This window comes from Haliotis rubra, unplaced genomic scaffold (genome assembly GCF_003918875.1).
Source record: "Haliotis rubra isolate DU_JTF1 unplaced genomic scaffold, ASM391887v1 Scf179, whole genome shotgun sequence".
NCBI classification, from domain to species: domain Eukaryota; kingdom Metazoa; phylum Mollusca; class Gastropoda; order Lepetellida; family Haliotidae; genus Haliotis; species Haliotis rubra.
In genome coordinates this window covers 664,627-689,610 of record NW_025765769.1, presented here as the reverse complement: position 1 = coordinate 689,610, position 24,984 = coordinate 664,627, and the positions used below count along the sequence as shown (strand labels likewise).

Here is a 24,984-nt window from a genome sequence, read left to right as displayed (position 1 = left end):
TTCGGGTCAGTAGGAAAAAGACAATGCAGAACATTCAGATTTCGACACATTTCTTTATTCTACCAAAATGTCAAATAGGTAGGAATTTGAAATCCTCACTAAGCCCAAATTCAGCACTATCACTGCTGGGGTGCCCAAGAATGGGTCTCTCACAACTTGTTTACATGTGTAGAATCAAACCCATTATGCATCAAGGGCAAACACCTCAACAACAAGGCTACCCAAAACAGTTTCATATGAAACCACTCCCTCAATGTTGGATAGTTTTCATGTAAATATTGTCTCAGTTCATCTTTAATTCAAATATGTACAATATTCAGATGAACCGTATAACTCAAAATAAATCTGATATTTTTAAACGTGATGAACTGTTTTATTTCTTCTTGAAGAATGACATGAGCGATGTTTGGTTTTTCGGGCCCTTCGCAGGGGATTTCTTCTGTGGGGAGGCTTTCTTTGTTGGCTGAAACCAAGCAGAAATACTTGCAAAGATTACACATCAAAGATTAGCAATAGTCATGAAAGAGTCAGGCATTCTTATACTATTTTGAGTTGTATACAGTACACTATGCCCAGCTGAAGTGTCTATATCTCTCTGCTGCTCCCTAAAACCACATATATTACTGCATGATCTAACATATAAGCGTGTGTATTTGAAGGCAAATGTTTAAAGATAATCATGTGCCTCTATCTTAGAATATAATCAAAAGAGCCAAAATGCAAAGAACTTCATATTTTCTTATAAATTGTCCATTTGTTCTTGAACGTCAACAAATGGTTATTTGTTTACAAAATCTTCCCCTATAGTCATATTTTCAGATGACCTTCCCATTTTCCCTCTGACCAGCTTCAGCCTCCACAATCAGTGACGACTCCCTTAGAATAAAAGCAATGGGTTAGAATGTAAGTCTTGGTTCCAACAACTCACAGTATAGAAGACTGGATATGGTAATCTTGGATCAGTTCACCTACCTGTGTTTTGGACTGTTTAGCTGGTGATGGTGCTTTCTTCTTCACCTCCTCTTCCCGTTCAGAAGCATCTGTCGAGTCACTCTCCCACACCTTCTCCGTCACTGGAATCATAATCATAACAATCATCATGAAGCAGTGCCATCGAAGTGAGTATGGTTAAAGGTGTATTCCAGCTAGCGTTGGAATTGGTTAAAATATCATAATCGATGATTGGTTCATTACAACCGATCAGTCATCTAACATAATTGGTTAGCCTCATTTATCAAATTTTCCTGATTATGTTTGTTAATGCACAAAAAAATAGAGAAAAACAATGTAGTTCTTTCCGGGTTTTTTTTTGGCAAAATGCATTTGCAAATTTCACATCTTTAAAGGATGACTAGTATGTTAGGAACATAAATTTCCTGGAGTCTTTAAGATAAATTCACTCATGACTTGGAACGAGAGTGTAGTGCTTATGAAATGTAACAGACAAAACCAACCTTTGAAATATATTGTCAATGAAAACAAGTGTTCCAAAATCATTTGTGTTGTTCGATTATGAGGAAACATGATCGATTGCTTGGTCTTTTAGTTATTGCGACCAATCTTTGATTATTTCAATTAATCAGACTATTACTAATTCCAGCAATATCAAATTGTGGCAGCACAAGGGTTTCACATATTGTACACATTTACGGAACCCTATTAGGGCCTTTGGTGGAAAGTAAGTATAAACCATATCAAATATCTTTAGGAGTTCTATTCAACAATCCATCATTTCATCTGATATCAAATAACATACAACAGTCAGCTATACAAATCTACTATACTTGGTATAAAATTCTGATAAATATGAGAATGATGTCATGAAGGAAGAACCATACAATATCTAATTGCTCCAAAAGTTTTGAGTTGTATGAACACTTTCGACAACCAACAATGACTGAAATTCATTCAACACCAATTATCAACAGTACACTTTATTTATGTTATTGTATTCCTACACCAAAGCCTCACATAACAAAACATTTATTGCTAAGGTATCATATTTACATTTTATTATCAATGATATCAATTCCTCCATTTCTAAAACCCTACTACCACAACACTTTCAGCAAAATCCCAGCCTGACAGATTGTGGTTTCTTGTTTAACACTGCACTCAGCAATACTCCAGCTATATGGTGGCGGTCTGTAAACAATTGAGTCTGGACCAGACAATCCAGTGATCAACAGCATGAGCATCATTCTGCGTAATTAGGAACCGATGACATGTGTCAACCAAGACAGCGAGCCTGACCACCCTATCCCGTTAGTAGCCTATTACCACAAGCATGTAATTTTCTGAAAAATATGGGTTATTGAAGATCAATTCTAACCCGGATCTTCATGGGTTATCAAAGAAATCGATCTAAGATCACACTTCACTTGCTTCACAGGTCTCGATTAAATCAATGAAACCTGTCACAAGTTCGACATACTTACCCATAAATCCATCTGCATCCATGGAGGTCTTGGGTACGAGTTTCCGTGTTCTCTTTCTTCGTTTCTCTCCTCCATTTGTCTGAGTGATAACAATGGGTTCATCATCGGAATCAGGTTTCGATGGTTTCTCCGGTGACTTAGGTTCTGGGCTGGGCTCACGGACAGGACTTGGGACCGGACTTTCTTCCAAGATCTCCATCTCTATAAATGTAGAACGTCATACATCAACATGGCAAAAAGTATTGATGTACGTGTTCCTAAAAATACATACACTTACACATGCTATAGACTGACTGACTGAGTTTGGTTTTACGCCGCTTTTGGCAATATTCCAGCAACATCATGGTGGGGGACACCAGAAATGGGCTTCACACATTGTATCCATGTGGGGAATCGAACCCGGGTCTTCGGCGTGACGAGCCAACGCTTTAACCACTAGGCTACCCACCGCCCCCACATGCTATACAGGGTTCGAAATACCCCATATATTAGTCTGCCATGGCATGGTAAATGTTAAAATGGCACGGATAAAAAATGTTCTCGGTGCCCTTATGGCACGCCCAATTTTTTAAAGACATAACTCACCTTTAGTCATTTAATTCCCAAAACAAAACACTTCCGCATATAACAAACAAGATCACCATCACTGCTACAGTCATTTATTCTAAACACATGTGGGCACACTTGATTTCTGAAAGGCACAGTTAAAATATTTGCCTGGTGCCCAAAGGCACACTTAGAAAAAAAAGTATTTCTATCCCTGCTATAGAGAAGGCAGAACTCTCCTACTGGAAATCCATACAGGGACAGGGATTTTTTTCAAAGATATATTTAGATATTCCCCACTTACCATCTTCACTACTGCTGCTGTCAAACAGATCGTTGCGGATTCGTCTCCTCCTTTTCGTGTCTGGTTTGTCCTCGTCTACACAACACAACAAAACATCAGCGCATACAACAACATCCTAGAATGGCTTTCCTAGCAACAAACAACCTACATAGACAAAGGTAACATGTAAAAACTAAAACACTTAAATCATATGCACCGTCAAATTTCTGGATTAAGGGTATGTTCCCTGAATTACAAATAGAACACATAGATGATCCTGAATGAAATCAACTTGACAAAAATTCACTGAATAACCTGGTGCACATGACAGTGAAGGTTTCACTCTGGCATCTTCCAATTTTGTTTTAGAATGTCTTTCAGGAGAAGTAAGTAAAGAAGATGAAACCCACAAAAGTCTCTCTCTTATTACTGTTTGGCCAAAACAAACCAAAGCAGGATTTGTCTGTTTGTTTAATGCCACAGCCATATTCCAGCTATATGGCCGCGGTCTGTAAATAATCAAGTCTGGACCAGACAATCCAGTGATCAACAGCATGAGCCTCGATCTACACTATTGGGAAATGCTGACATGTATCAGGGAGTCAGTATAGTTCTGCATCACTTTTAGCACTATTTCACTAATATCATGGCAGGATACACAAGAAATGGGCTTCACACACTGTGCCCATGTGGGGATTCAAGCCTTTGAGCGAACACTTTAACCAGGAGGCTACCCCCCTGACATGCATCAACCAAATCATCCAGCCTGGCTATCCCTTACTCCTCTCTGACAACAAACCAGCAGGAGACAGCATGAGCTATAGTTGTCAGGGTAAAGTGACCGGCAGTAACTGTTAACAAGATTACACACACAATGACTATTTAAGTTGTTTTTGTTTTGTTACCACTACATGTAAGTCAGTAAATTATCGAATCTGGTGTTACATATTATTTGAAACCATCCACACCATCAGGCTACAAATATGCAATCAGCCATGTCACCAAGCCTGACTAAAGGGCATCTGATACATTACGTAGACTCGTACAGCCAGGATAGAGTGAGGGAGTTTAGTTTTATGCCGCTTTTAGCAATATTCCAGCAATATCGCAGCAGGGGACACCAGCAATGGGCTTCACACATAGTACCCATGTGGGGAATCGAACACTAGGCTAGCTCCTATACAACCAGGAATGGCTTTTGGGAGTCTGTTCTGACCAACAAGGTTTAGCCTCACTGTGTCCTACCTGAATCTGAGACCCTCGTAGATTTCTTGCCTTTACTGGGACGACTCCTGAAAAAACAAAATATCCCATTAGCCACCAGGCACATATTTCCATGCTGGTTTAATACTAGTATTGTTATCCTTACAACTGGTATTTACTAAATTGTCAACCCAACATCAAATCAATTCCAACCTTGAAACTAGATTCACGAACTACAACTGGTTAAATGCCACCCTCAACAATATTTCAGCTGTGTGACAGATGTTCAAGTCCGGACTAGACAATCCAGTAAAAGAATAACACCCACTTCTTTACGTCAGTCTTCTTTTCCTTCTGAGATTCTGGCTTCGTTTCTTTACTCTTCACAGGTTCACTTATTACAGGTTCACTATCAGCTGGTTTACTTTCCACTGGTTTACTCTCTGCTGGTTTGCTTGGCTTTGCTGAAAAATGAAAATATTCACTTTCATGTCAGGACAATCAAGAAAACTATTAAATACAAAAGTGTTGAACAAACCTCCAAAATATTTTATGTCAAAATGGTGATACCACACTGAAGTCTTACCTGGACATGTAATCACAGTTTGAAAAGTCAGCTAATGTTGCTAGAAAGCAATGCTATTGAAAAAGTTTTAACAAACAGGAATCAAGAATGTCCAAGATATTTTTATGGATTAAACTTCTTTTTTATTTCCCTCACAATGTTTTGGGACCACTCCAGGTCCCTTCATCAGATGAACTGACAGTTGAGACTATGACATCGTCACTATCAAAGTCCCAACTGTCAGTTCACCTGACCACGTCGTCACTATCCAGGTCTCAACTGTCAGTTCACCTGACCATGTCGTCACTATCAAAGTCTCAACTGTCAGTTCACCTGACCACGTCGTCACTATCCAGGTCTCAACTGTCAGTTCACCTGACCACGTCGTCACTATCCAGGTCTCAACTGTCAGTTCACCTGACCACGTCGTCACTATCAAAGTCTCAACTGTCAGTTCACCTGACCATGTCGTCACTATCCAGGTCTCAACTGTCAGTTCACCTGACCACGTCGTCACTATCAAAGTCTCAACTGTCAGTTCACCTGACCACGTCGTCACTATCCAGGTCTCAACTGTCAGTTCACCTGACCATGTCATCACTATCAAAGTCTCAACTGTCAGTTCACCTGACCACGTCGTCACTATCAAAGTCTCAACTGTCAGATCACCTGATGAAGGGACCTGGAATGGTCCCGAAACGTTGTGAGGGAAATAAAAAAGAAGTTTAATCCATAAAAATATCTTGGACATCTACGTACAACTTCTAAATGCCTGAGGGAAAGAAAGTACTATTGTTGAACACTGTTGCTATACACAACAGTCAAAACTACACATTAGGAAGATTTAACTTAGAACCTCATTACCCTTCACAGGAAAATACTTTTTTGACAACCAATTTTTCCAAAAGTTTCCCAAACACACAAGCAAGAAGGTTAATGGTTGAAAAAGGATGTCATTATACAGAGAACCATAAAGAAAGCTTTAGTTTCCTTGGTCAGTTTGGCAATTTCAGAGTAATATTTACAGAGCCAGAACTGTATTAAGGAACAATAAGCTGTACAATCAAATTTCAGTTGATGTTGCTGTGTAGTGGTTATAAATAGGTTTTTCAATATGGCTGCCACAGAGGCCATATTAGATATCAGAATCGAACAAATTCAGATGTCATTATTGTGGGAACAAGCTTGTATAGTTTCAACTCCACTGCCTCAGTGTTTCTCAAATGTAGTCATAACTTCAAATGCAGTTCCAGAAATGTGCAAAGGTCAAATAGAAGTCAAAATTTGAAATCCCACAACAAATGGAACATGTTAAACCTCTCCACTAAATATATGGACATTTCATTACATTTTGCAGATATGAATGAGAAATTTTCTCATGAAGTTTAAGGTTTCAGTATGGACAGATTGCAATGATTCAGATTCTTGTCATCATTCTTTGTTTGTGCTGCACACATTAATGCATTTTTATTAACTATCTCATTTCAAAGCCTCAAGCTAACAAAATATGAAACCCGACCTACCGTCACACTTGAGGACTAAGCTGGATTACTATGAAGCTATAAGGTGAGCTACAGATACTGTACTGTGTGATAATCAGAAATGGATGAGTAATATTTACACAACTTTTTAGTTTTCAGTATGGCCAGATTGGAATGGTCAATATTCAAATTCTTGTTATTGTTATTCATTTGTACAGTACATAGCAATGCAATTTTATTCCCTAACTATCTCATGTCAAAACTTCAAGCAAACTACAACCATATTGGAACCTGACCTAAAGTCACACTAGATTACTTAGTCATAAGGTGAGCTACAGAGACAGTCAATCAGCGATATTTCCACACTATTGTGTCACAGTTCCAACACATCCTTGAGGTTAAAACACAAGAACTTTTCAAGGACTTTCTCATTCACCATTTCCTACCAACTTGACCACAGTATCAAGTATTTTGGCAACAAATTGTAAACCAAAAGTCACTGTGTTCTTTAACCTGATTGGCTGAAAAACATGATCGAATGGTATTCGATTCCTGGAAAATGCAAGACTATTCACACGTACAAATATCCCACACAATTGTATTGTTGCTTCGTCAGCAGTGGTGATGTCATTCAAATCATATTGTGATGTAAGGTCGGAATGATGTCACGAAAGAGCAGTTCCAGATGCTGCCATGGGAATCAGCTGAAATGGCAAGCTGATGACACTTCACGTACCCGTACTCGATGTCAATGAGTGCAGACAGTAAAACCATGTGGGCCTTTTGGTTTACTTTTGTGTACAATGTCGATAAACATCATGTGTGGCCTATTTCCAGGTGTTATTGAGTATGTGAAGGACGGGAATATTTCATCTGAAACTTCCGGCTGATGCCGTCTGTTCCAAATGAATTCCCGTGCTTCAAATACTCCATAACACCCGGGAAATTGGCCAACGCATGCTGTTTATCTCCTAAGTGAACAATCTAAAACCATGGGGAAGGTTTTTGGGCCCTTAGTAGTGTGATGACATCTGTGACGTACCTGTCTGATTGGAGAAGAAGGACATCACACCTCCAGCCTTGCTGCCTTTGCCTCCCTTCCCACCTTTAGCTGGAGCCTGACACAGGACGGAACACGGTCAGAGTGTTTGTTTTCAAGTGGGCCACAAGACAATCATTGATATGTTGTTTGGGTCATACATGTGCCCAATACAATGTCATTCACTCAAATTTCACCATAAAATAAAAGCAGCTGAAGTTTGACACCGTGGCAAGTGAATTTTCATTTCCCACAGATCATGCCACATGAGATTGGGTTTCAAAATTCACTTTCCAAATGAATGTTTGTTTGTTTAAAGCCACGCAATATTCCAGATTCATGCAACAGTTTGTAAATAATGGAGTCTGGACCAGACAATCCAGTGATAAACATCATGAGCATCAATCTACAATTGGGATACAATGACGTGTCAACCAAGTCCGTGAGACTGGCCACCCGATGCCGTTAGTCGCCTCTTCGATGCATGGCTGAAGACCAATTTTAACCCAGATCTTCACTGGTATCATTAAAACATATATTGTGTGGACATCCCAGCAAAAGCAACATCAGCACTGGAGTGTGAGTGAGTGAGTTTAGTTTTACGCCGCACTCAGCAATATTCCAGCTATATGGCGGCGGTCTGTAAATAATCGAGTCTGAACCAGACAATCCAGTGATCAACAGCATGAGCATCGATCTGCGCAATTGGGAACCGATGACATGTGTCAACCAAGTCAGCGAGCCTGACCACCCGATCCAGTTAGTCGCCTTTTACGACAAGCATGAAATTTTTAGAGTAAAATTAATATTTTTATACTTATCCTGACTCATGCTTATTGCTTGTCTTCTTCTTCTTGCGAACCTAGTGGAACACTTGTATCTCCCAATTGAAGTTCCCTTCAATAAAAAATCACTCATTAGTACCCACCACGAGTTACCTCCCTTCCACAAGCGCGGGAACGAGGGCGCCACTCGAACCCATGTGCCTCACTCTCTCCTCATATACTGAGCCCAACATTTGAATTTTCAGGGAAATCCAAAGTGTTAAGTGGGGAGGACGGGAGGGCTTACCTCATGAGTCAGGATAAGTATAAAAATATTAATTTTACTCTAAAAATTTCATATTTTTCCTTATCCTGACTCATGCTTATTGCTTGTAGAATCCTACGGATAGGAGGTGGGATTATATATACTTTGGATTTTACTAATTAGTGATTTGAACTGAGATGATTGTAATAACCCTATGGGAACTTCATAAAGGCACTGAACTGAAGAATTCCTGCTGTAACTTATCAGCTGCCATATAAAGGTTATTACAATTTACTTATTATGATAAAAGTATATATAATATTAATACAATGCTTAAGACTAATAGACTTAAGCTTGTTAATATGATAGCATAAACTCCTTAGAGTTTGTTAGCTAAAATACTTTTATGATATAAACATAGAACTGAGCTTAAGATATGATTAAACTTAAGCTAAATATATAATAGCAAAAACTCCTTAGAGTTTATCAGCTAATATACTTTTTTTATGAAGTAAACATAGTACTAAGCTTAAGATATGAATAAACTGAAGCTATATATATAATAGCAAAACTCGTGAGAGTTTGTTAGCTAATATATTTTACAATGTAACCATAATGCTTAAGATATGATGAAACTTAAAACTATATAATAATAAAAACTCTTTAGAGTTTGTTAGCTAATATATTTATATGATATAAACATAGTACTGAGCTTTAAGATATGAATAAACTTAAGCTACATATATAATAGCAAAACTCCGTGAGAGTTTGTTAGCTAATACATGTTATAATGTAACCATAATGCTTAAGATATGATGAAACTTAAGCTAAATATATAATAGCAAAAACTCTTTAGAGTTTGTTAGCTAATATACTTATATGATATAAACATAGTACTGAGCTTAAGATATGAATAAACTTAAGCTACATATATAATAGCAAAAACTCCGTAGAGTTTGTTAGCTAATATATTTTTATGATATGAGTATAGTACTGTGTTTAATATATAATGAACTTAAGCTACATATATAATAGCAAAAACTCTGTAGAGTTTGTTAGCTAATACATTTATAATGTAACCATAGTACTGAGCTTAAGATATGATTAACTTAAGCTAAATATATAATAACAAACTCCGTAGAGTTGTTAGCTTATATATTGTATGATATAATAACCATAGTACTGAGCTTAAGATAATAAAAGAACTTAAGCAAAATATATATAGCATGTAGCTATTTAGTACTGTTATAAGATAAGTAAAAATCTGTAAGATTGACTTATCTTCTCCGAGGAACTGTCAACTGTTGTGCGAGGACCATGGGACCGAATTGGTGGATACCTGAGACGTCCTCGGTGGTGATATCTCTCAGATAGTGGTTGGCAAACACCATATCGGATCTCCAGAAATAACCCTCCATTATTTCAATAGCATTTGTGTAGAGCAATGTAGATGTTAGCGCTCTAATATCATGAGGATTAGAAGCTCATGGAGGGTCAATCCTGCAGTCTTGTAGGCACGTAGTATGACAGTTCTGATCCAAAAGGAGATAGTAGTACGTGAGACTTCCGTCTGCGTAGCTTGATAGAGGAAATAAATCTCTTGCATTTTTCCCTCCTGTTTGGCTCGGTGGAGATATATTTTCAGTGCTCTTACTGGCCATCGTGATAGATTCATCGTATCATGGGGTCCAAGTATATCATCAAAGCGTGTTCATAAACCTCACTTGTGAGGTGTTGGAGCACTATATTCAGATCCCAAGTTGGAGCGTGAAACTTCCGTTTTAATCCTCCAATCGGAAAGCTCGTAGCAAGGCGAGTAACTGGGTTAGGTTAACTTGACGCCCGTTCTCAGTTATGATAGAGCTATTGCTGCAAGATAGGTGGACAAGTTGAGCCTTATAAAATCTTAGTCTGACGTAGATAACATAAGTAGTCCGCCACTTGAGGATGAGTAGCATATCTAGCTGTAAATCCTTCCTTTGCAGCATAATTGACAAACTGTGCCATTTGTCATCGTATAAGTTGCCAGTTGAGTTACGCAGGGCAAGCTAGACTGCTTTGCCGCTCTGGCTGAATAACTTGTTATTCAGACACGCCTTGATACAATCCAAACGTGAAGTTGGAATATATCTGGCTTTCCGCGCGCTTGTTTGGTGTGCGGATGTATTAACAGATTCGAGCACTCTGTAAGATGTAGTATTGGTTGTCCGATTTCTTGAATAAGAGTTGGAAACCACGTTCTCGCTGGTCAGTAGGCCGTGACCAAATTCAGATGGAGGCTCTGCTTTTGACTGATTTTGAGTAAACTTGTGAGATTAACGCTGGTGGCGGAAAAGCGTACGCGTTGAGTCCTTCCCACGATATGCTTAGTGCGTCTGTTGCCAATGCTAGTGGGTCTGGAACTGGCGATACGAATGTTGTCAGTTGTTTGTTGAATCAAGTGGTAAATAGGTCTATTAGTGTAGTTCCTATTTCCTTGATAATATGAGTGAATATCTCTGTATGGAGCACTCATTCTGTCCGCGATGGTATGTGTGGCCGAGAGAGAGAGCGTCTGCTATCACATTCTTTGCTCCTGGAATGTGATATGCTCTGACATGTATGTTGAGATTGTCGATTAAATCGAACAATTGAAAACAGAGTCGATATGTTCGGGGACCTGGTTGAGCTTAGTTTGTTCACATAAAACGCCACTGTCGAATTGACTGTGTGAATCATCCACTGGGTATACTGTAGTAAGTTGCTCCAGTGCATTAAGGCGTTTATTACTGCTTGCATCTCTAGCAGATTTATGTGTAATTTGTTCTCTTGATTGCTCATAGCCCTGATGCCGTCCTGTTGGCAAGATGGGCTCCCCAACCTTATAGTGACACATCTACGTAGAGAAGTGTTATCGATTCCAGCTCTATTAACGAGACGCCTATTCAAACATTGATCTCTTGGTCCACCATAGTAGATGAGGTTTGACCTGAACCGGTGAATTGAACGGTAGAGATTCGTCTAGATGCGAATTGATGATGACTTGTAATGGATGTAATTGTAGTCTGCCTCTGCCTGTCATGTCTTGAGCTGAGCTGAAGTGCGTAACCCCAACAGACTCTGTCACTGTCGTAGTGGTAGCGGAGATAGTAAGGCTTGTGGAAATGACTGTTGGATCTTGATCCATGGTTCTCCGGTACAATTATACGATTCTGCGCCGTTACAAATCAAAAACCTAGAATTAGCAGATCTTGCGAAGGTTCTAGGTCCAACTTAGTAGGTTTACTAACCATCTAGTTGTGTTAGTAGCTTGATGATGAATTCAACTGTAGTCTGAGACGCTATGGATTTGGATCCATTTGTATCCCGTCGTCGAGGTAAATTCGCTGCGAAGTGCTTGACGATGTAGGTGCACAACCAGGGGTGACTGCCATCGTTGAACTTTTATGTAAAAAATCGCCTGACTGCCGTGCCCTCGTCCTTACTTGACAGGGGAGGTCTCTAACCTCAAGAAGGCAGCCCAATCATGAAGGTTCAGATTAGCTGGACTGTAAGGAGGCTTGCTCGTTCACTGATATATTGTTGTCACTTGCAACCTATGTGTTGAACTGTGAACTATGATCGACCTCTGCGTAGGGCGTTGTCCATCTCGGTCCAATCAGAACAAGGCATTTTGATTCTGTAGAGTACCCGCGCTGTGATGTCACCGGTGTAGCAGGAAAAGGAACCTTGTATAATATAGTGCCGTCGTTGATATTAGAACAATCGTCGGTCTTCACCGTAGCTTCCCGAAGTTACCCGAGTGACCACGTGTTTCGAGGGTTGATGGTAAACGCGCGAAACCTCCGGCGCGAAATACCTCGCTCTGTAATATTAATGCTGGGTAGGTTATTTTCCAGGCTGTCGTTGAAAGTAACTTCAGTCTTGAAGATAATTCCGACTTCCTTATATAAGGTTCAATAAACCTTGCAAGTTGTCAGCTTGTAGACTGTTAAAGCTGAACTTGTTGTACATATTTCTTCTCAGGAAATCATTGACGATTATGAGTTTTACTCGTTGTAACAAGGCTGCTGTTCAATTTCGTTATTGAATTGTCTGCAGATCTGCGTAATGGTCACGCATGTAGATAATCGTATCGTAGTAGGTAGTCGGCTTGAAGATCCTTAATTAGGCTCTTCATCTGTTGATAAATTAATACAGCGACGTTCTGTGTTGTAAATAGCCTGTGCAATTGTCTTCGCGTAGGCTTGTAGACGCATATGGCATACAGTTGATAGACAACTCATGCGATGTCTTGAACGGACTGACGAGTGGCTATATATGACGAGTGGCTAGTATATGGAGACCTTGGAGGAGACTTCCTCGGCTTAACGCCAGGGACTTCGCGAAGATCTCGGCAACGCTTCTAGATCTTCTGGGTGAAGTAGACTTGGAGCCACTTAGCCTTCGCGCGACCTTCGCGAAAAGTATCGAGTCAGAGTCCCGATCATATATATGAGCTTGCTTCGCGAATCCACCTCTGTGTTCTACAGGGTGTGGGCTCGGCGGAAGCCCTCCTTCTCCGCGATGTCCTCTCTCAACTGGTGAGGCTCTAGCTCCTTCAAGGAGGCGCCTGGGACTTCCTTAGCGAAGCGTCTAGAGTCCCGATCAATATATGAGCTTTGCTTCGGCGAACAACCTCTGTGTTCTACAGGGTGTGGGCTCGCTGAAGCGCCTCCCCGCAACTCTATATATGAGCTTTCGCTTCCCGCGAATCCACCTCTGTGTTCTACAGGGTGTGGGCTCGGCGAAGCGCTCCCGCAACTCAATATATGAGCGCTTGCTTCGCGAACGACCTCTGTGTTCTACAGGGTGTGGGCTCGGCGAAGCGCTCCCGAGCGCTTGCTTCGCGAACGACCTCTGTGTTCTACAGGGTGTAGGCTCGGCGAAGCGCTCCTTCTCCGCGATGTCCCTCGCAACTAGTGAGGCTCTAGCTCCTTCGCGGAGGCGGCCTGGGACTTCCTTAGCGAAGTGTTCGCTACGGGCTGGGTTGCCCTTCGCGGAGGCGCGTCTGTGGGCTCAAAGGCCCTACGCGAAGCCAAGGCGGGCTCTAAGGCCCTGTATGACTTAGTATGGGGTGGGCTCTGAGGCCCGTGGCTCTGAGGCCTCTGTAAGCCGTAACGGTCTTCCATCAGCCTCATGATTTGGTTGACCAGGTCGTCTGGGATGGTCTGCGCTGGCGTTGAGGGTGTCCTCTCTGTGATAGTGACGAGACCCTCAGTTATAATCTCCGGCGCCAGCGTAGGCATCTCTGATTGCATGTTGATCTGGCGCTGAAGTGACGGTAGCCGATACTGGTCACTTCTTATGACATACATCTGGAATGATAATCGAAATGTCATCATCATATAAACATAATTCTGAATATCAGAAGCAAAGTTTTTAGTAGCCTTCGTGGATTTCCCTTTGACGAGGCTGTAGACCTGGGGGTTCGAGCGCACGCTGAGACGACGTGGAAGCTCTTCTAGTTTTAGACTGTGATGAAGGAACGCCCTGGGAAGCAGGTCGCTTCTAGGATATAGCGGACTGCGCCCCACGCTTATCCCCCGAAGGTAACTCAGGATATATCTGACTCGATCTATTAGCCATGACTGAAGATTGTTTCCGAGATTTATCTGCCTTCCGTCTCAAAACGGAACATAAATATTTATCAAAGGCAGAAATTGGTAAATTAATACATAATTTACAACGAGAAACAATAGAACATGGAGTAATGCAACTAGGGCATTTTAAATGTGGATCGGTAGCAGAGTAACGTAATTTACAAACAGTGCAGATTTTTATTAACGCAAACTGCTGAGTAAACACGGCGAACCGTGAATCAAGCAGCAGAAACACGAATAATTATCAATGCATGTTGAATAATGATACTAGTTACACCTCTATAGATGAATATAAGAGGTAACAAACTAAATATAAATAAAGGATATAGTGTGCAGGGAGACACAGGTGCTCTCACGTCTTGCTCACTGGGTGAAGAAGGAGAGAGTGAGGCACATGGGTTCGGGTGGCGCCCTCGTTCCCGCGCTTGTGGAAGGGAGGTAACTCGTGGTGGGTACTAATGAGTGATTTTTTATTGAAGGGAACTTCAATTGGGAGATACAAGTGTTCCACTAGGTTCGCAAGAAGAAGAAGACAAGCAATAAGCATGAGTCAGGATAAGGAAAAATAACAGCTCATTTTGTATTTGTGTTACATAAAACAATTAGATTAGGATGAAAACAACTAGTCCCAGCTGACAACAGTCTCAGACTGATGAACTAGTTGCTGTGTTTATCCCTCAGCAGGATTCTGATCATCACTACACATGGCTGAACATGGCTCAAACCTACCTATATTTCATTTTATTCAATGAAAAGTTACAGGCAAATAAATACTCAATCAAAGCAAGTACTTTTCTGGGTTTTTTTTCTCTCTTTTGTCCTTTCGCGAGTGAATTTTTATAAATTGATTAAACCCCTGCCTTCCATAGGTGTGCATGTATGTTAAGATGAAAGATGTCTTACGGGCGGTTTCTCTACATCTTCTTTCTTCTTCCCGCCTCCCGCGGAGAACATGCTGGCAATGCTGCCCTTGGGTTCCTTCTTCACAGCTGCACTGCCATTGGATGCTGCCTTGGTTGCCGTTGACAAACTTCCCTGGAATGGATGAATATATGCACATCACTGATCCACGGTGGATTGGAGAGACATGGGGTTAAATATGGTTTTCCAAGATGGTTACACTTACATAGCGGCATGTCTGTATGTTTGTTTGCATGTCGGTGGGTTGGTTTGTTGTTTAATGCCGTACTCAGCAATATTCCAGCTATATGGCGGTCTGTAAGTAATCAAGTCTGGACCAGACAATCCAGTGATCAACAGCATGAGCATCAATCTATGCAATTGGGATATAATTGTTTGCATGTACTTGTGAGGCAGCTTGTATTTATCCATTTTAAAACCACCACAGGTTGCTGGAAACGCATTCCCAAAAAAGAATGACAGATGCTGTAACAAGTTAATTCACTGAACATTAACAATAAATATATAACAAGTTTTATGGATAACAACTTCTTTATTTTCGTGAGTGCGACGTTTCGATACAGATTCTTGTACCGTTGTCAAGCAAGAGTGATACATGAAGTGTAGGAGCTGCATATATATACTGTATATAACAATGAAACAACATAATAGACAAGGGGAAACAACATAATTGCCATGATTGGCTAAGCAGTAAGCTGATGAAGCCAGTAAGTACATAAAGGATAGTGAGAGGAAGCCAGAGATGTAGTTACAATGAGATGTTTATACAATGGATGCGATGTTTATACAATAGACTGGGCTTGGTGGAGGAGTGGATCATAAGCAGATGGAATGAAGTATCCTTGGTCACGGTTGATGGTAGGCTTGTGCCGTTTGATGTGAATGGCTTCTGTGAGCTTGCGCTTAGTGAAGTCCGTTTGGTTGTTGGCGAGAATGGTAATGTCGGACCACTCTATTTGATGATTGGGGTTGGCTTTGATGTGGTCAGAGATAGCTGATTTGGTGTCGGAATTAGCAACAGAGGTGCGATGTTCTTTGACTTCGGGTGTTGATGGGTGGGGATGTTTCACCTATGTAGCATTGTCCACAATCACAGTCTATTTTGTAAATAACACATTTTAGGGTTGTTGTTGTTGACGGTGGGTTGTTTTCTTCCGTTGGCATGGAGGAGGTTGTTGAGGCTGGAGGACGCTGAGAAGGTAGTGTCTATTCCTGCCTGTTGTTTCAGGAGTCGGCTGATTTGGTGTGATGGTTTACCAATGTAGGGAATGGATATCTTGATGGGGGCTGATTCTAGTTTAGACCTTTTGGCAGGAGGTGAAAGCGTTGCTTCCGATGGTTCTGTTGACTATTTCAGGTGGGTAGTGGTTTGCGTTCCACAAAGACTTTCCTCAGGTGTTCAATTTCTTCCTGTAGGTTTGTTGAGCAGATGTTTTTGGCTCTTCTGGTCAATGTAGAGATGGACGCCGGTCTTGACTTTAGGTGGGTGGTTGGAGTTGTAGTGGATGTATTGATCCGTATGAGTTGGTTTTCTGTACACGGAGGTCTGGAGTTGGTTGCAGGAGGTGCGGGACACAAGGACATCAAGGAAAGGTAGTTGGTTGTTCTGCTCTGTTTCAATGGTGAATTTGATGCGGGGATGTTGGCTGTTGAGATGGGCGAGGAGCTGCTTTGGATCTTGCTGAGGTTGGAGGACGGCGAAGGTGTCATCCACTTTCGCGGTACCAGCAGGGCGGTTTGAAGGGTGCAGTTTCTAGGGCCTTCTCTTCCAGGTCGGCCATGTAAATTTCTGTTAGGATGGGGGATAGTGGGGAGCCCATGGGAAGTCCGTGGATTTGCTCATAGATGGCATCACTGCCCCAGGTGAAGTAGGTGGAGTTGATGCAGGCGGAGGTGAGGCTGATGATAGAGTCGGTAGAGAGGCTGGTGTTGAGGGTTGTTGGAGGTTGTCAATTCTGTGACGTGGAGTGCTTGAAGGGCTTCATCGAGGTACATTGGTGAATAGGTCCACAACGTCGTAGCTGATGATTGGACCTGGGTTGGTGATGTCACGGATCTTGGAGCAGAAGTCAGTTGAATCATTGATGAAGGAGTTGGCAGATTTACCTAATGGGGAGAAGTACTTGGGTAAGGTGCTGGGCAGTACTGTAGAATACAGTGTCGCGGGAACAGACTAGTAGACGAGTTTTAGCGGGATTCTTGTGGATTTTGACTGTTGCTCTGGCATAAGGTGGCTGGGGTGAGATACTGTGAGTTTACGATACAGGTCTGTTGAGAGTTGATATTTATCATGCAGCGTTTTAAGCGTGGCCTTATGCTGGACGGTTGAGCTTTGTAGTCGGATCCCTCTTCATCATTTGGTAGGTTGAGGTGTCATCTAGGAGGTTATCCACCATGGAGTGGAAGTGGTCCTTGTCTAAGACAACAGTGGCTCTGCCCTTGTCGGCTGGGGCGATGACAATATCAGGATGTTGTTTAAGTTGTCTGATGGCTTGTTTCTCAGCTGGTGTGATGTTTGGTTTCTGAGGCTGGGCTTTGTGGAGAATACTGGTGATCTGGTGTCGGAGGAAGTCAACCTTCCACCGGGTGCAAGTTGTTGGAGACCCTTTTCAATGTTGGCGATAAACATGTCCGAGTTGATTTTGGGTGATGTAGGGGCAAATTTGAGACCTTTGGCAAGGGTACTGACCTGTTGGTTGGTGAGTTGTTTCTTGCTAAGGTTACGACTGTGTTGTTGATAGTTGGTGCTGTGGTTTTCTTGCGTTTGGTTCCTGAGGCAGTGAGTTCTTGTAGTTTCTTGATGTGTCCGGTCTTAGTTGAGGTGTCTAGTTTGTTGTTGGCGGTAGCTACATCTCTGGCTTCCTCTCACTATCCTTTATGTACTTACTGGCTTCATCAGCTTACTGCTTAGCCAATCATGGCAATTATGTTGTTTCCCTTGTCTATTATGTTGTTTCATTGTTATATACAGTATATATATGCAGCTCCTACACTTCATGTATCACTCTTGCTTGACAACGGTACAAGAATCTGTATCGAAACGTCGCACTCACGAAAATAAAGAAGTTGTTATCCATAAAATTTGTTATATATTGTACGTCTCAACTTCTAAAATGCCACTCAAACAAATTAACAATAAAGAATCTCGGATTCAATGCTCTTCAACTCACATTTGTCTTGGGGCGGGTCTGATGATGGCTGTGACTGTTGAACGCCAAACTTTGCCAGCTCTTCTTTGGACCTGGCCTTGGCTTGTGGGTAGTTTATAGCACTATAACTGGAACAGAAGCAGTGGGAACTAGGGAAGTCAGCAACATACTAAAATAATGTAGCCAGCTGGGAGTTATCTCCCTTGATCTCACAGTTGCATTGTAATATATATTCTTTAGTAAAACTGCAACACACCAAATATTGGCAAGAGTTATGATCTGGAAATTGACAAATCCAACTTTCTCAGAAACGAAAGGTTTTATCCATCACTGATCGTACAATACTGTTATTTTTAACTTGTTATCAGGTTTAAACACACTTCTCCAAGAGCAGGAAATTTAGACTTACATCTAATCTTTGAAATGAACATATTTTACAGAAAAAATTTATATTAATAAAATATATGCAAATGGGATCCCAGAGACTTTAGTCATTTTAAAACAAACTTTTCCTGTAACTGTGATATTCTAGACTTGCATGGGCAGTACTGGGTATATTTGTTATAGGGTCTCTATGACATACAAGTGGAAATCTATAGTGCAGATATGACTATTTACAAACTGCCATCATAAGACATGAGTGATGGAATACTGTAAGTGCAGCATTAAACATTAAACAAAACAACCATCCTACCTGCTGCAGGCGTGTAGGTTCTCCTTCGTGCTGTCATAGTTGGCCATGTACAGCACGTTTGAGTCCTGAAACAACAAACTACTCTAACACGCTCGTCTCTACTATTCTACATGGACATTGAATAAGGAGCAAAATACAGCTAAAATTTCTGTAGCTCACCTGAGTTATTAAGATACAAAAAAGGTAGTCATTAATCTCCCGCAAAGCTAACAAATGTCAATAAACAATCTTAACTATCTAAAGCTGGGCACTGGGCCTAACTAGCCATTTGCAAAGTTTCATGGTAAACTAATAAATTGTTTGGCACTGGAGTATGTGGTTGCTGTTAATTTTAGCAATATTCCATCAACATTACGCCAGGGGGACTAGCACCAAGCTTCACACAACAGGGGAATAGAACCTGGGTCATCACATTCTCTTCCCACAGAGGGTACTTGGCATATCTTCCTACGAACCTCTGTTCTAATACGGCCATAGTTCCCGGTTCTCGTAAAATCCCCTAGCGGCAAAAGATCGCAACACGAATTATCTCCCTTCTTTGTATCCAATCAGAACACGTGTTACATCGACTTAGATTCAACTTGACTAACACAAGCAAATGTGGGGCCACAAATATCCCCCATCTGCCGGGGACTTGTGTTGATGTTACACACAAGACGTTTAATGGCTAGCTTGTCCGTTGTCAACGAGGGCGATGGAGACGCCACTGATCCGCCATAACATGACTGAGTTCTGTCTAGAAGAAACATTTGCGCATCGCGCAGGGGAAGAAGTTTAGTTTCTCGAAGCATACGGAAATTACCAAGGCCTTGCGAATGATCACTTTTGAAATAACGTCGCTGATTGCACAACTAAATCTGATTGCCTCCAATCACGAGTCTTGAACGCTCACACCATGAAAGGGACGTATTAGAACAGAGGTTACGTAGGAAGATATGACAGGAGTAACCTCTGTGGGAAGAGAATGGGGTCATCAGTGGGTAGAGCAAACACTTCAACCTAAAGGTTACTACACCACCAAAAAGGATTTATGAAAGCTACCTAAGGTTTGGATATTATATTTTACTTCATCCCATTCATCATGATAATGCAGACGTTTTTAATAAACTGATCAAGAGTAGAGTCTGACCTTCAACTTGACCTTCTGGACACTGTAGATGTGGCAGCTGGTCACTGTTGACAGCGTTGACTTGAACGCCCCAAGCTCCTCCTCCGCAACAACACAACATTTGTGGCCCTGATACAGAGAATTTCACTTGGGATCCAGGCCTCATACAAACAGTGTCACCATGGTAACACATAATTCCATCACCCATGTTTAACATATGGCTGTTCCTCAAACAAGACAATATGGGTATTTATAGGGAGCTATAGTCCATCCCATCTACATGCATGCTCAAAGCGCTTTGTTTCCCTTGATCATTGGATGTCAATTTCAACGGCACATTATATTCATAATTTCAACTCCCTGGGGACCATAAAACTTGTGCAGCCACTAGGTGCACAAAGCTAATGTGGCCTTCCCACCATCACAATCTTGCTGGATGTTCATGGACATAGGATAGGTATTGACCATTTATAGGTCAACCTTTAGCATTATTCCACATATACTAAGTAGTGGTGGTCCGATTAATTGAAATAATCGATGATTGGTCGTAGTGACTAAAAGACCAAGCAATCCATCATAATTTCTCATAATCGAACACAAACAATTCTGGAACACTTGTTTTCATTAACAATATTTTTCACATGGTTGGTTTCGTCTGTTACATTTCACAAGCACTGCAAGCTCTCGTTTCAAGTCATGATTGAATTTATCTTAAAGATTCAAAGAAATTTATGTTCCCAACATACTATTCATCCATTAAAGATGTGAAATTTTGCCAAAAAAACCCTGAAAGAACTGTTTTTCCTTATTTTTCTGTGCATTAACAAATTTCATAAATGACCCTAACCAATTATTTTCGATGATTGATCGGTAGTAATGAACCAATCATCAATTATGAGATTTGAACCAATTCCCAACACTAATACTAAGGCACAGAGACACCAGAAACTGGTACTACACATTGTACCCATGTGGGAGGCCACACATTCACATCCAACATGAAGAGACAACAATTTACCCTCTAGGCTCGCCAGTCAGTCTCATCAACTGTCTAGCATGTGGAAACGCTTGCCATAAACCAGGACATAGAAAACACTTAGCATACAATGTTGCAAAACAATTGATATACTACTCAAAGATGTTAAGGAATGACATAACAGATTGAATAGAGTAATATGAACAAACATGTTTTCAGCAGTATGTAATTCATCAGGATGAACAACAATGAGTGAATGTTCTTTTAGGCCAGTCAGCAGTGCTTCAGGAATGTCAGTAAAATATCACCAGTAATTGTTCAATTCTGGACAAGACAAACCACAATGTTCCACATGGTTGTACAGTTACCCAGGTCACACATTGTGAACCATACTTTCTCATTACATCAGCTAGATCTAAAACTACCTGAAAATATAATCTCAAATTTTCTTACCATAAAACCATTCTTGGTTTTTGGTGTTCCCGCTACAAAATATGTCACCGTCAGCTTGTCATTGTCTTTTTTGTTTCTCTCCTGCTGTACAAATGCATACAGCATTCTGAAAGGAAGACAATAATCTCATGATGTAACATGACAGTTCATGATACCTTGGTATCACTATCAGGAAACTAAAACTATATTTTATTACAAAAGTTTATATAACTTGGTATCAATGCCACAACTTTCAAACCAACAATACTTAATAATCTCATCAACAATGTTTCCTGTCCTATGTATCAACCCTTTTAGTCAGCCCTTATAATTATAGTGAACTTTTGTCTTATATTTCATTGATGTACTTCCAGAATGAGTGGACACATACATTTGTACTGTGATCAGATAGTAGCATCATATGCCACTCATCATCAACTACTGAGAATCATTTCAAAATAATGGAAATAAGTTTGCTCACTGTTTCGCTTGGTTGACATGAACCTTCAGGTTGGTGCTCAACCACTTGAACGTCACCTGCAACACAGACAGTAGTCAGCAGGGCTACAGATAAGGGGCGTACAGGCGTAATGTACGCCTCAAAATCAAATAAGTACGAGATAATATAAGATTTCAAGCGTATCACGTACGCACATAAATACCTTTGTACGTCTAACATTTAATTTCCGTGCCTATCGTGCAAATGGAAATCTATTTCAGATAAATACTTGTCAAGTTTCTTTTGCGAAACACGAGTTAACACATGAGGAAACCCCGACAGTAGGAATCACTTGCGTTGCCATGCAACGATATGCATCACTATTTTTCGATTGGCTAAAAACTACACTGTTGCTATGTATATCCAGTCGGACCTGACATTTCGCGCATCACACGGTCGCCCAGTTATTTCTCACGCGACTTCAAATACAAATACATGGTTGGAAATAGTGATCGATGAATCGTCCAGACAAACCACATCACCAACTCGCTCACACAAAAACATGTCAGTACTCCTTCAAAATTCTCAGTACACCTCCACTTGCAATATGATGCGTAAGTACACTCACACCCCAAAAGTTATCTGGAGCCCTGAGTCAGCATGGGGATTTGGGTTTAGAATTGGTCAGCAGCAATCGATTTAGTTGGTAAGAGGCAGCTAAATGGTTGTCAGTCAGACTTGGGGACTTGTTGGAATCGGGTTTTTTTTCCTTGACTTACAAAAGTGGGGGTGCCCCCTGGAACCCCATGAATAAATTTTGTGGGTCCTTAGGTGTGTACGTCCAGATAATTACTTCACAGACTGGAATGAATCAGTGATCATGTCAACAGTGGTCACGACGAATGGGTGAAATAAGAGACACAGATAGCTATTGATGGGCTGTAGATACATTCTCTGCATTTTTCTGCATCCATTCTCTACATTTGTGCTTACTCGATGTACATGCATGAAACCCTGGTATTGTCTGGGCCAGATTCTGTTATTAACAGACCACCTTCACGTAGCTGAACTATTGCTGAGCACACCCAAAATATCAATTACCTATTATAGTGAGTGAGTGAGTTTAGTTTTACACCGCACTCAGCAATATTCCAGCTATATGGCGGCGGTCTGTAAATAATAGAGTCTAGACCAGACAATCCAGTGATCAACAGCATGAGCATCGATCTGTGCAATTGAGAACCGATGACATGTGTCAACCAAGTCAGCGAACCTGAGCACCCAATCCCGTTAGTCGCCTCTTACGACAAGCATGGGTTACTGAAGATCAATATTCTAACCTGGACCTTCACGGGTAATTACATATTTAATTTAACTTTAATACTGACTGAAGTTTGGTTTTCGCGCTTTTAGCAATATTCCATAAAGTAATAATTTGGTAGAATCATGATTATCTGATGATCTATGATCTGTCATTTTTATCATCATGTTTCTAGGTCCAGTCAGCAGTATCGAGCAATATGTATCATGCAATCAAATGAGTTGGACCACAATATCAACAATGATCCTCTCCTGGGGACAAATTAATTTAGAAACACTTAGTGTTGAATGCCACATTTTACAGGTAATATTCCTGGAAAATAAAAAAATATAGTTTACTCTACAATGTTCTTAACATGCTTGTTGTTGAACTGCACTCAGCAACATTCCACTATCCAGTTATATGATGACCGACTGTAGATAATTGAAGTTCAATTAATTATATCATGAGCATCCATCTATGTAGCCGAGAGCCGCGATGCAGGGTCATGTCTTGACTGTATAGGACCGCATCCCGGCTCTCAATTTATGTAGCCGAGAGCCGCGATGCAGCGTCATGTCTTGACTGTATAGGACCGCAACGCGCGATGCAGGGTCATGTCTTGACTGTATAGGACCGCATTGCGCGATGCAGGGTCATGTCTTGAATGTATAGGACCGCATCCCAGCTCTCGGTTACCATCCATGTAGCCAAGAGCCGCGATGCAGCGTCATGTCTTGACTGTATAGGACCGCATCGCGTGATGCAGGGTCATGTCTTGAATGTATAGGACCGCATCCCGGCTCTCAGCTACCATCTATGTAGCCGAGAGCCGCGATGCAGGGTCATGTCTTGACTGTATAGGACCGCATCACGGCTCTCGGCTACCATCTATGCAAATCAGATACAATGATATGCATTAACCAAGTCAACAGTGCAACTTCAAAATGTGACTTGTCTGTACAGTCCAACTTCAACATGTGACTTGTCTGTACAGTCCAACTTCAACATGTGACTTGTCTGTACAGTCCAACTTCAACATGTTACTGTCAGCCAGATGATAAGAGATTAATCTTGTTGACTGAAGTAGCAGTGAACGCAGTGGGGTTTTACATCACTTCCTTGTTATTAAATCAGCATTATCACTGATGATAAACAGGAACTGGGTCACGTCCTTATTTACATCTGAACAGGTGTTGCCAAAAGAATGGCTGATACTGATGCTAATGGGGAAATCTGTGAATACTCCCCTCATCTTCAAACATGCCGTGTCATGATATTTACATAAACATGGTGATGTAACTCGTGCAAACAAACACCAAACGCCACCAAGCGTGATATTTCCATCCATGCATTCCTATAATACTACAGGAACGATTGCATTCAGTAATGATAACAGTGTGCAGTGGTAATAGCAGTTTGGATACACTCACAACTTTGTTTTCATCGTTCACAAATTCATCCAAATTTTCCATATAATATTCGTCTACCGCCATGTTTACTTCACTCGAAACAGAAAGTAGAATGGTCAGGTAAGAAGGCCCATGCTGTCACAAGAATCGTTGTCAGCCAAATAAATGGGTATCGTCCCTTATTGTTTCTGTCGATTTTCTACTGCTGAATCTTCTTCCAAAAATGGATTTCGCGGGAGTTTCCGCGAGGTTGACAAGCTAGATGTGGAAGAAGAACTTGTTAGCTGAAACGAACCGGCATGTTCTTAATAACTAGAACATGAAAATATATGTCTCAGATTAACATAA

The 24,984-nt window shown here is 41.1% G+C and overlaps 1 protein-coding gene across 1 annotated transcript; it reads right to left on the bottom strand.

Annotated features, from left to right (window-relative positions):
- Window positions 1–39: 39 nt before the first annotated feature.
- On the bottom strand, window positions 40–24,920 carry LOC124273265 (DNA polymerase delta subunit 3-like). Its single transcript, XM_046708481.1, is given in 15 exon segments — window positions 40–463; window positions 973–1,073; window positions 2,439–2,639; window positions 3,289–3,363; window positions 4,513–4,559; window positions 4,799–4,934; window positions 7,559–7,634; window positions 15,109–15,122; window positions 15,124–15,240; window positions 18,297–18,403; window positions 18,970–19,034; window positions 20,099–20,206; window positions 21,507–21,612; window positions 21,967–22,022; window positions 24,658–24,920. Coding segments are annotated over 15 exon segments (1,362 nt in total). The 5' UTR covers window positions 24,721–24,920; the 3' UTR covers window positions 40–373.
- Between the last annotated feature and the right edge of the window lie 64 nt (window positions 24,921–24,984).